The 12,700-nt window shown below is 53.5% G+C and overlaps 1 protein-coding gene across 6 annotated transcripts in view; it reads left to right on the top strand.

Moving 5' to 3' along the window:
* Positions 1–12,700, top strand: part of CDH22 (cadherin 22) — a 121,863-nt gene that overhangs the window by 69,691 nt on the left and 39,472 nt on the right. For all 6 annotated transcript variants that reach the window (XM_057503044.1, XM_036902110.2, XM_036902109.2 and 3 more), the window contains 2 exons: positions 2,333–2,452; positions 11,245–11,412. In XM_057503044.1, the coding sequence (XP_057359027.1) occupies positions 2,333–2,452; positions 11,245–11,412 (288 nt within the window). The remainder of the gene's footprint in view (positions 1–2,332; positions 2,453–11,244; positions 11,413–12,700) is intronic.

Here is a 12,700-nt window from a genome sequence, read left to right as displayed (position 1 = left end):
GAAAGGGAGAGAGAGAGAGAGAACTCAGGCGTATCCCCTGGGGAGTCACTCAGCCCAGCAATGTGCCTTGCCCAGGGGGTGGGGAAACATGCAGAGGGGCGTAACAGGGAGACCCTCTCTCATCACACTTAACAACAGCCACTATTTATTGACCACCCACCCTGAACCCAATGCTTTATGTATTTTCTCCCATTTCAGTATGTCTGTGGGGAGGCGTGATTGCGCCGTTGTATCCTGGCACGCAGCACCTCCCAAGACAGCACAATAACCTGGGTTTATTGAGTTCTTGTTGTGGGCCAGATGCTGTCCTCAGTGCTGAACGTGGAAACCTATTTGAATTCTCAAGAAATGATGCTAGGAGTTTGGTAGTACTATCGTTCTCCTTTCATAAATGAAAACTGAGGCACGAGAAGGTTCATGACACACCCAAGGTCAAACCACTAATAAGTGGCAGAGTCAACACAGACTGTGGTTTTGTACACTGAGCCACCATCCTTAGAGTTGCTGTGCCTGTACTAACTCTGAGTCTAGAAGGGCTTCGGACTCAGAGAGTCCTGAGTTCAGATCCCACCACTTCCTCACTCTGTGCCCTTGGCTGAGTCTTTTCCCTGTCTGACCTATTTTCTCACCTTTAATTTAGAGGGGCCCCCTCTGCCTCTCAGAGATGCTCTGAGGCTGAGAGATAATGGATGCAAGTAGTTGGTGAAGCTGGCCATGTAGTAGTGCTCAGTCTCCTCTCTCTGTATAAGAGGAGGCACCTGGGATTGTGCCATGGCCCTGAGTAGGAGACCTGGGCACCCAGCATCAAGAGGAAGGGGGCTTGCCCAAACGCTTCCGTAGCTTTTCTACGCAACTCTGACATGGTGGTATGAAGGTGAAGCTGCCAGGGAGAGAGGCGCGCTGCAGGACCGATTTGGGAGGCTCAGGCTAGGAGGGGGGATGTGGAGAGGGAAATGAGAAATGCAAAAGAGTGAAAAATAAATACATGTGTCTGCCTGGCATGATCGAGGGCCCCAGGCTGGAGGCAGCAGAGGCGGGTGGTGGGCTGGGCTCAGCAGAATTGCTGCGGCAGCACTTCCAGGGCCTCACCCATTAGCCAGGCAGTGAACTGGCCCGGAGAGCCCGCCCAGCCCCAGGAGGGCCCCGCCCAGAACCTCAGGAGGCCGGGGCCCCATCCCTCACCAGCAGGGCACCCAAAAGAGGGCATCTCCATGAAGTGAGGTCTGGGTCTCAACCTCCTTAGCTCATGTCCTGAGCCCCTGACACTCCTCTCAGTCTCCCTCACCCCGCTTCCTTTCTGGAAAGGTTCAGACAGCTTTGTCCACCCCTCCACCTGACCCCTCCCCTACTCCTCCCCATACCCCTCCCCTCCCCTCCCCCTCCCCCTGTCCAGCCTCACGTCCCAAGCCCTGCTTTCGTCAAATTGAACATGATGTCAAATTAGAGCCATCTCTGAGACGGGCAGAGAGAAGCTCCCAGTTTAATGAGGCAGCGTCGAAAATCAATAACTTAATTGCCACTGTTTGATGGACTTTTATCCAATTTATACTCTCCCCAGCAGCCTACGTGCAGAGCGTGTGGAGCATGTGGAAAAGTGTATGCAAGTGTGTGTGTGTCTCGGGGTGGGGACTGTCTGGGCACCCGGGAGAGGGGCAAGGAGGGCACCAGGGCCCACAGCCAACTACTTCCCCAAGGGAAAGTTGGGCACTGCCATTCTCCTGCTCTGGAGCCAAAGACACTGGCCTCTGAACCCCAGTGAACTTGGTTACATTTCTGGCCTGCCCCTCCCCTGCCCCGTGCAGGGGGTGGGAAGCAAGGAGGTGGGATTCCCTTGAGAAATCCGGAGGGGCTGGGGTGGGTAGAAAGAGCACTGCTTGGTGAGCCAGGAGCCTGGTTTCCAGGCCTGGCACTAACTGTGATGACTGTAACTGGTGAAAAGGACCATTACCACCACCCATTGAGAGACTGAGCCCATTTGCGGAGTTTCAAAATGCATTCACTCAATCTGATGAACCAAAGACTAGGATTATCCCCTATTTGAACAGGAGATATTCAGAAGGGCTGCCCCCCCTGCCAGAGTCCTACAGCTGGGTTCTAAGAAAGGGAGACGTGCATCCAGAACTGACTTCATTGTCATGCTCATGCCACTAGGAAGGCCCCAGACCTAGAAGCAGTTTGGGTCTTGGTGTGAGGATGGGGGCTGTGAGGGAACTCGCTTCAGTGACCTCCAGGCTGGCTCTCCTCGCCCAGCTTCCATGCGGGTGGAGAGCCGTGGGGAGGACAGCACAGTGGCCCCAGGTGACCCTTGTCTCGCTTGATACCCTGGGCCCAGGCACGTCGGTGATGCAGGTGATGGCCTCGGATGCCGACGACCCCACGTATGGCAGCAGCGCTCGGCTGGTGTACAGCGTGCTGGATGGCGAGCACCACTTCACTGTGGACTCCAAGACCGGTGAGGACCGGGGCCAGGATCCGCAGGGTTGGGGGCACAAGGGGCCGGGCCTGGGGTGGAACCAGAGGAGGGCCGGGAGGCCTGCGGAGGAGCGGCGGCCGAAGTCAGCACTCAGCCCTCTCTCCACAATGTGCAGAGTGTAGGACAAAGGACGTGGAGGCACTTGCCTGCTCCTGGGACCCCAGGGCCGAGAGACGGAGGGGCAACTAGACAGGAAGAGGGAAGTATGGAGGAACAGAAGAGAATGGGAGGCAGTTGCGGCGTTTGCAAAACTGGCAGAAAAACACAAAGGCTGGAGCTGGCCACCATGGGCTCCTGAAAGGACTTGGGAGGTCCGAACTAAGCAGTCCCCTTGTCCCTGGAGTTAAACTGAGGCAGGCATGGGCACAGCGCTTACAGGGGTTGGTCGTAAGTGCAGTTTCTCAGCAGCTGTGACGCTCTGTTCAAATGGCAGTTGTTAAGGATCTGATGGAAGGACACAGACTATTCGGGAAGCATGGCTTCTGAGCTTATTGGCACTACCCCAACACCCCCAAACAATGGGGCAGCCCCTCCACCCCCACCCCCCGCCCCGCCACTTCACTCACTCTGAGGTTAGAACTCTGAGGGGCCTTGTGAAAGTGGCAGGAAGAACAGAAAGAGGAGACTGAAGCTCAGAGAAGTGAAGTGGCTCCCTGAGGTCACACAGCTGGCAGTGGCTGCCCATGCCAACCAAAGTGGTGCTCTCTGTCCCTGGGATCCGAGGGGCAGGACAGGTGTGAGCGTGGGAGATGAGACATCACAGATGTTTATCAAATGCCATCACGGGGCTCCCAGGTGGGTGGGAGCAGAGGGCAGGCACATGCATGGGCGTGGAGGGGGCAGCAGGGGATCGCCAAAGGATAAGAAAGTGTTGGCTGAGTGGAGATGCAGAGAAGGACGGTCCAGACAGAGGGCATGGTGCAGGCAACACTGGGAGAACGAAAACAGCCTGAGGCATGAGGGGAATTGTAAGCAACTCGGGGCTGGGGAAGCAGACTGGTGGAGATGTGAAGCCGAGAGGCTGGCAGGGGCCCAACTGTGCGGAGTATAAGTCAGGCTGACAAGCTGGGATTTTATTCTAAGGACAATGGGCCGGCCGGGTGGGAGGTGGGAGGACTGGTTTTTGTTTGTGCATTTGTCTGGTTTTGTTGGTGGGGATGTTGAGGATTCCAGTCTATGAGCACAGTTATAATTGCATTCTCTTACACATAATGTCTCTGTTATTTTTTTTCTCCTTGATAAAGCAATACATTTTAGAAAACATTCAACCATTAAAGAAATGTTTTTTTTAAAAAAAAGAAAAAGAGAAAGTGCTTCCCAATCCTGTCTTCAGTAATTGTAGCCCCAAAGGTAGTCACTTGTTGTACATATCCTATGAGATCTGAGACTCATTCACTTGAAAAAAAATGTTAAGTTTTTTAAAATTAATAATACACTTCAAGGTTCAAAATTCAAAGAGCCAAATGGGTATTTAGTGGAAATTCTTTACCCCTTCCAGTCCCCTAGCCAACTTGTGTCCCCAAGGCAACCAATGTCATTTTCTTGTATATCTTTTCAGAGCTATTCTATTCTATGCATGTTCAAGAAAATAGGTACATGTATTTGTTTTATTTTTTCCACAAATGGTAGCTATAAACACACACTATATACACTGCTTGCTTTTTCACTTAACAATGCATCTTGAAGATTATTCTGTATCAGTACATAAAGAGCTTCCTCATTCCTTCATTTAACAGCTGTTGTGGCTACACTAAAATTTATTTCACCAGTCCCCTCTTGATGGACATTTACGCTGTTCCCAATCTTTTGCTACAACCAACAGTGCTACAGTGAATAACCTCATACATACATCATTTTGTGCCTGTGTGAGTGTATCTGCAGGATAATTTTTGGGAAGTGGAAAGCTGGGTCAGAGAGCATGTGCATTTGGAATCTGGATAGGTAATGCCCAAATGTACCAGATTACACTTCTGAGAGCCACAGCTGAGAGTGCCTGTTTCCCCTCCTCCTCGCCAATACTGCGGGTTCATTGATGACTTTTAAGCAGGGAAGTGACATGCTCAGATTTTCATTTTAACAAGATCCCTCAGGCTGCTGCTGTACAGCATGGCTCAGAGGCAGGGATGGAATTCAGGGAGACACAGGAGCCAGGAGTACCCAGCAGAGAGCCCCGAAGGACAAAAGCCAAAGCCTGTGCCCTTTCTCAGCACCCACCCAGACTCCTTAGCCTGTTTCGTCTAGTTAAGGCACCAGAGATGACATAGGATTAGTAGTGAGGCTTAGTTGAGATGCTGAGGAGGGAGAATGAGGGATGGCAGTGAGGTCCGGCAAAGGGCAAGCACCCTGGATGAATGTACAGGACTCAGGGGTTCCTAACTTTGGGGTCTGGGATGGGAAGAGGCACCATCTACTGAAAGAGAAGGAGGAACGTAGATTAAGAAAACTATAGGAGCAGAGGAATTAGCACATGTGCCCTGGATCCAGTGCAGAGCTAATTAACTCAGTTTTAACCATAAAGCTTTAAGGTGAGAGAAGGGGAGGAAAGAAGTGTCTAGAACATCTAGCAGGCCCTCTGAAATATGGCCTGGAGCTCTGAAAATGGTTGGGGCTCATTAAGCTTTGGTTTCCCCATGTGTACAGAGGGATAATAATACCCATCTCACACAGCTGTTGTGAGGATCCAATGGTAGAGTTCTTTCATTCATTCAACAGGTCTTCATTGAGTTCCTACTATGTACCTGGCTCTGTTCTAGGCTTAGACATGTGGCAGGAGGCAAATCCAAGACTCTACCCTCATGGAGTGTTTATTCAAGTAGCAAATACAGGAAATAATTATGTAAATGTATAACATAATATCAAGTAGCAATGAGTGCCAGGAAGACACATAAATCAGGGTAAAAGGGCAGACTTAGATGAGAGATGAGGACAGGCCTTCCTGCGGAGGTAACCTTGGGCAGAAAATAAAGTGAGGGTGTGAGCCACTCAGTCTAGGAGAGAGCATGCAGGCCAAGGGAACAGTGGGTGTGTGAAATGCTCAGCACAATACTTGGTATTTAAACGTAAACCAAGGGGACACTGTTGCCACCAAAGCCTCATTCATTCAGCCTGAGGAGGTGGGGGCCTTAGAGTTGATCAGCTTTCAGGTGAGGAGGAAGAGACAGAACTCAGAAATAAGGGAGGGGCCAGGACTGAATCTGGGGGTGGCAGGGTGGGCAGATGAAGGATCAGACTGCAAGAGAGTCGAGAGGATGGCCAGGTTCTGATAAAGAGCATCCCCCACCACAAAGGGTCGGGAAGGCCCTGGAGTTCCCGTGAGGCCAGAACGTGGCCCTGGGCAAGGCAAGTGCAGAAATGCAACCGGGGTCCTTGCTCTAGGGTCCCTCAACTTTCCAGGTCTGAAAGGGTCCTTGCCGTCACTGCCCAGGAAGGACCAGATTTTTCCTCCCCTCCTTCAGTCCCACTGCAGGAGCCGCCCTGGTGCCATTCCCAGCCCAGCTCCATTTCCCCAGCCAGGAATATTCCACTGATGCAAGTCTATATTTAGCAGCTGCTGCGAGGTACAGTCTGTTCTGGCTGTGCAGATAGCAGGGAGCAGAGCCCGAACGGGCCTGAGAGGAAGGTGTGAGCGAAGGGAGGAGGCAGGGTGCCACGAGGCTCAGTGCCAGAGGAGGAATTAACTTGTGTGTTTTAAAGGCCAGGCCTGCCAGCAAGCCCCCCACAGGGGCAACGAGATGGCATTTGCAGGTAAATGAGGCATCACTCGGGCTCCAGGGCCCCTTCTGCAGAATGTGGAGGGGACAACGGGGGTGGCGAGGACAACAGCTGGAACCGGGGGCAATGCGGGAGGACAAGGCTGTGGGGAGCCGTGGCCAGGTTCTAATTACCAGCCCCCGCCCGCTACGAGCCCGCAAGAGTAGGAAGACTCTCTCAGAGAGACTTCAAGATAGCTGCTGAAAATTCTCATCTGGGCCAGAGACGTCTGTTTTCCTGGGAGGCAGTGGAACTAATCTTTGATGAGCACCTTCTGAGTGCATCAGGATGCTCAGCTGCATCAGGTTTCTGCCCTCACAGGCCTTTTGTTCCAACAGAGAAGCCAGAAACAAACAGACAGCTACACCCAGACTGTAAGAGGGGAGACGGAGGGTCAGGCAGTCAAAATGTTCCTTGAACACCTACTGTGTGCCAGACCCTATAGATAAGATGGCAAACGGGGCCAGTGTGGATCTCTGTCCTTGTGGAGCTTATTTATGGGGTACCCAGCCCAGGACTTGAGGAGAGGGGTCAGTGAGGCATCTCCAAAATGTGAGATTTTCTGCAGAAAACTTTGTCTCATTTAATCTTCTTCACAGCCCTGCCCGCTGGGTATCCCCATGTTATAGGATAAGAAACCGAGGCTCAGAGAGACTCAAGGACTTGCCCAAGGTCAGATAGTATGTAAATGGTAGAAAGGAGATTCAAGCCTGCCTGTCTGACTCCGAGGCACCTCTTTTTTCCACTACCTCATATCTGACTCTCCAGCCCCTGCACATGGTAGGCCCTCAGCAAGAGTCTAACAAGTGGGTGAATGAATGAATTTGCAGAGCCAGAAGGTTTGAAGAACAACTGCATGGGCTGATTTGGAAATGTTTCCCCAGACCGCAGGGAAGTGTCCCAGCCTCCAGGATGCATCTCCCAGCTTCGGAAGGGATGGTGGGAAGGAGAACGTGGTAGGCAGCAAATATGCCATCAGTGCCTCCCATCCCTCTTAGTAAAGTGAGTTTGCCACTCCTCCCACCAGGAGGCCGAGATTGCTCCCCACCCCTGGGTGCCTGGTGACTTGCTTTGCCCAATAGAACGAAGTGGAAGTGATGCTCTGCCAATTCCCAGGCCAGGCCTTAAGAAGCCTTGTAGTCTTCACCCTTCTCTCTGGGATCGTGGTCCTGAGACCACCACAAAAAGAAGCCAGCCCAGCCTTCTGGAAGAGGAGAAAAGGTCTGGCTGACAGCCAGGATCCACTGCCAGGCATGTGCGTAAGGCCGTCCTGGGCCTCCCAGCCGGCTGACCCTCCGGCGAAGTGCAGCTGCATGAGGGAGCCCAGGACAAGAATGGGCCTGGGAGCTAGATTTCTGTATCATCTGCCACGGATGTGTAACAAACTGTCCCAAAATGTGGGGACTTAAAACAGCAACGATTTATTATTTATCACAGTTCTGTGGGTGGGCTGGGCAGTTCTGCTGGGTTGCTCACATGGTGACATTCACAAGCTGGCAGTCAGCGAGGATGGCCGGCATGGCTGGGCCTGTCCTCGGGGTAGCCTTTCTTCCTGGGTGTCCTCACAGCAGGGTTCCAAGAAGACAAGCCCCAGCACACAAGGACTTATCAAGGCTCTGCTTTTGTCACACTTGCTGATATCCCACTGGCCGAAGCAAGTTGCATGGCTGAGGCAAGGTCAGTGTGGGAACCGATGACCCAAGAGTGTGGAAATACAGCAGGTGTGGTGCATTGGGAGCTATCACCGTAGCAACCCATCACTGGGTGTGATCCCAGGGCAGGGGCCCGAGGCAGCCTGGCTCTGGCTACCCACCCCCTGGTTACCCAGAGATGGCACCTGATCACATACTCGCCAGGGCTTCGTGATGAGCTTCCAAGGGAAAAGAGTTTCGTATCCCCAGGAAGTGGCAGGGACAGCAAGGACAGCCACGTGGGCATGGCTCCTGTCCCACAGGGGTGGACCTCAGCCAGGCCCCTGCTCCGAGCCCCACTCAGAGCTGGGTCACTGAGCTTTTAGAACACAAGCCCACGGAGGCACAGTGGCCCCAGATCCCATCACCAGCCTCTCCGTTCAGTGAGATCCTGTGAAGTGCCCGGCACACAGCTCAGCCTACAGGAAGTGGTCAGCCTCCTTGTCGCCTTTGAGACGGGCTCACCCAGGGAGCCCCTGTCTCTGGCTGGGGCTCACTGCACTGTCAGTCTGTCTGTCTGCCTCTCCTCCTCTCACTGTCTCTGCCTCTCCACTTCAGTCTCCGTGCCTCTCTGTTGTCTGTGAGAGTGCCCATTCCCTGTCATTCTTTGCCTTTTTCTTCCCTCCTTTATTGCTCTTTCGGTTTATTTCTCCCCTGGTCTCTGTCTCTCTCTCGCCCCTGGGTGTGCATTTCTCTCTGTGTGCCACTCCCCTCCTCTCTTCTCTTTTCCCACCTCTTCAGGCCTCCCGCCCCTTCGGCCCCTCACCTCCCCTTCTCTCTTGTTCTCCTGTCTCTTCCCTCCTGATTCTCACCCAGTCCCCCTCGGTCCCTCCCTTTCCTCAGGCCCCCTCTTCTCTCCTCTCTCTTCTTCCCTCTACCACCTTCATCTTTCCTTGCTTCTCTCTTCCCCTTCTGCTCTTTCCCTCCTTCCATTCCCCCAGGGTGGAGGACTCGGCAGGCCCACCCTCCCAGGACAACCCCTCTGTCCAGGGCTGTGAAGGCCAGGCTAACAGGGCAGCTAAGGCCTGGGCCCTGCCCTCACGCCCAGAAGGGCGCTGCTCAGTCCCCATGAGGGCAGCACCTGGGCAGCAGGTCAGGGAGGGCCTGCTGCATGATTAGGACCCAGGACAGCAAGCGGACATTCCAGGAACTGAGATAGGATCACACAGGTGGCATCGCATCATTCTGTCCATGGCCTGGGCTCTCCCCTTGCACCTGATGGTGGGTGAGGCAGGGGCGGACTGGGCAGGGCCCCTCCATCCTTACAGCAGTCCAGTGGGGCAGTTCATAGGGTGGACTCTGGCCCCAAAGGGCCTGCTTGAATCCCGGCCGTGTGCTTTCTCCATGTGTGACCTTGGGCAAGTGCTTCTCCTCTCTGTGCCTCCAGCTCCTCATCTGTAAAATGGGATAATCACAGCACCTCCCTCCTATGGGTATTGAGAGGATTAAATGAGGCAGTTCATTGACAGTGCCAGGCACAGCGTAAGTGCCCATCAGTGTCAGTTACTGTCATTCTTGTCACATGCAACTCTCATGAGATGAAACTCTGAACAAGTTTCTCAACTGATTTGCCCCTAGGGGCCATTTGACAATGTCTGGAGACATTTTTGGAACTAGGGTTGTGAAGAGGGTGCTGCTGTTGGTATCCAGTGGATAGAATTCTCCTGCCCCAAATGTCAGTGGTATCAAGGTTGAGAAATCCTGTTCTTTAGGGAGGTATTGTGGTGGCCCCATTTTACAGATAAGGAAACTAAGGTTTAGAGAGGAAGGAATTTGATCAAGAACACATAGCCAAAAAATCACATATCTGGGATTTACTCCAAGTCCACCTGCCTCCAAGACTTCCCTACCCTTGGGAAGACCAGTCTCGGCAGAGGAGGGGTCGGGAGGGAGCCTGCTGAGGAGGCTGGAAGGCTGCTACAGAGCGGCTGTGTGGCTCTTGATTAGACAAACTACACATTCATATCTCCATGTGATCCTGCAAAAGCAGGGCCACCCCCTAGGCACCCCACCCCTGGCTCCCCCAGCAGCACGCGCATGCACACGCGCACACACTACAACCGCTCTGCCTGTTCCAGTGCCTTTATTGGAATCCGGGGGCTGTTTGGGGACATCAGGAGCTGGAGATTGGGTTTTATGGGGCGCATCATGGGGCTGCTGGTGCATGACTCCACCTGGTACTCAGGCCCCGGGCACCACCTGTCACCACCTGGTGCTCGGCAAGTTGGAGTCGGGGAGGGCTGTGAATGGCTCATCGACTCCCCCCGCCACCCAAGTCTCCCACTGGCAGGGAGACAAGAAGCTCAGCCTTTTTCCCTCAGCAGAATTAATTTTGCAGTCGCCCCCGTTCCTGCTGCCTCTGCCCCTCTCCCATTAATAGTCTGAAGGACTGTCTGATGGGTGATTGGCTGGGGCCTGGACAGAGAATCCAGGGCCAGGCTGGGGATTGGGGAGCAGAGGCCCCAAGGGCTGGGGACTTAACTGTTGAGGGGTGTGTGTGTGTAAAAATGAGTGTATGCTAGTAGCTATGCATGTACAGGTGTTTGTGACCTTATGTGAGTTCTCCTGTGTGTAGTACCTGTGCATGTGCACTAAGTCTGACTCCAACGTGTGTACAAGTGTGGGTGTGAGTCCATTTCACTGTATGAAACACCCAGCTTCTGCTCCGTGCCTGGCTGTGGGCTGAGTGTCACTGACAGGGACAAATCAGGCACAAGCCAGGCCCATGCAGAGGACATCAGGGTTCCCCTCACATGGGGAAACTGAGGCCCCAAAAGGGGGATTGGCTGCGGTGGGGGGCAGGGTCACAGAGTTCTAATTCTAGCCCCCAGGCCTCATTGGTAAACCAGTTAATCTGTTCTGTTGCTTTCGTGTTATTTTGTGTGAGAGCATGCATGTGTGTGTGTGAGTGTGTATGAGAGTGGATGTTTAGAAAGTGAGTATGTGTTAGTATGTATGTCTGTGTATAAATGTGAGTGTGTATGTGTAAGTGTTCAGGAAAGTATGTATTTAAAAGTGTATGTGTGTATGAATCTGATAATTGTGTACATGTGAGAAAGTATTGTGTGTGAGTGCATGTTTGTGTGGGTGTATGTGTGTGTGAGTGTGTGGAGTATTGAGCACGTGTGATTACTTTGTGTGAGCATATCTGTGTGAGCACGTGTGTTAGTGTCTGAGTGATCGTGTGGCGACTGCTGAGCCCATCACCAGATCCCCGTCTTCTGTGCTCCCCTCCTGAACTTGAACGAGGGCAGCCTCTGCCTGGGACGGGGTCCCTGTATCAGCCCGCAGCCTGGGTCCAGCCCTGGCCTCACCCTCACTCACCCACAGGCGTGATCCGGACAGCTGTGCCCGACCTTGACCGCGAGAGCCAGGAGCGCTATGAGGTGGTGATCCAGGCCACAGATATGGCAGGCCAGCTGGGTGGCCTTTCTGGCTCCACCACCGTCACCATCGTGGTGACCGACGTCAACGACAACCCACCCCGTTTCCCGCAGAGTGAGTGAAGCCTTCTCAGAGGGAGATGGCCACATCTTTGTGTCTGTCTGTTAGACCCCCAGCTCCCCTCCCACTGGGCTTCCGTGTGGGGGTGGGGACAGTGTGGGTGTCTGTTCATCCTTCCAAGCCACTCACTGACCCTAAGCTTCCTTTTAAGCCTCCTACCAAAAGGGGCTCCCATCTTTCTGTCTATATACCCAAGTCACCCACTTACACCCAACACTCCCCGTCACCCCCACTACCATCATGCTTCTTGTAGAGGAAGGCCATAAAGTTGTTGATTTTCCATACATCCAAGTAACCAGTTAACCTTCCCACCCCTCATCTCCTGCCGAGGGTGAGCCGCCATCTGTCCTCCCACCCCAGCCCTTCACTGGCCTTCTCACACACCCCTATTCCACTTATTGCACATGACCTGCCACTGACCCACGCTTGCAAAGGGAAGGGAGATGGGGGGACAGAGGGCTGTAGACAGAGGCTGCAGCAGACCCAGGCTGAGGGTACCCATAGAAAAGCTGCATGGAAAAGCTGAGGTCTAGAGTGACAGGTCTTTCCCTCCTCCAGGGAGCCTGGGGGGCAGGATTCTGAGTTTCTGAATTAGGAGGTCTTTCCACTCTCTGCCTCTCCTGGCACAGCAGGGGATGGAGGGCGGTGGTTCTCCTGGCTTTGTCCCCCACCTCCCCATCAGCCCCGTTGTCCCGGCTCAGGCCGAGGGCCATACCGGGGAAGCCACTGAAGCTGGCAGAGACTAAATGCCGGGGAGCCAGGCTGATCCCTATCAGGCGAGTCATTACTTGAGGTCTGCTGCTCTCACATTAGGCCCCACCACGGGGGACTGACCCCCGAGAGATAAGGGAATCCAATCCCTTAGCTGAGAGTGCAGCAGCAGCGCATGGCCTAGTGCCTCAGCCCAGATACCAAGCCGGAGTGGGAGGGGCAGAACCTGCCACCAGATCCATGACACACAGAAGCTGGCCCCCAGCCGTCTCCCCCAACCCAGCCCTGCCCACTGACAGGGAAGCTTCAAAGCACCATGTAGAGGGGTGGGAGCTGCCCGGTCTTCTGCCCAATTGTGCCAGGCTCTGAGCTGGAAGGGGTGGAACAAAGCAGAGAAGAGAGAGCCAGGGCCCTAGGAAGACTTGTTTAGTCATCCATTTATTCATTATTTCCTTATTTTCAACATTTCTTGATTGTGAAATAAAGCATGTAAACAGAGAATATAAAAATATAAGTGTCCAGTTCAACAAATAATTATAAAGCAAACACTCCTATAGCCACCATCCAGGAC

Source organism: Manis pentadactyla, chromosome 5 (assembly GCF_030020395.1).
Source record: "Manis pentadactyla isolate mManPen7 chromosome 5, mManPen7.hap1, whole genome shotgun sequence".
NCBI lineage: Eukaryota > Metazoa > Chordata > Mammalia > Pholidota > Manidae > Manis > Manis pentadactyla.
Note: the sequence above shows the minus strand (reverse complement) of the source record. Positions and strands in the feature narration are given on the sequence as shown.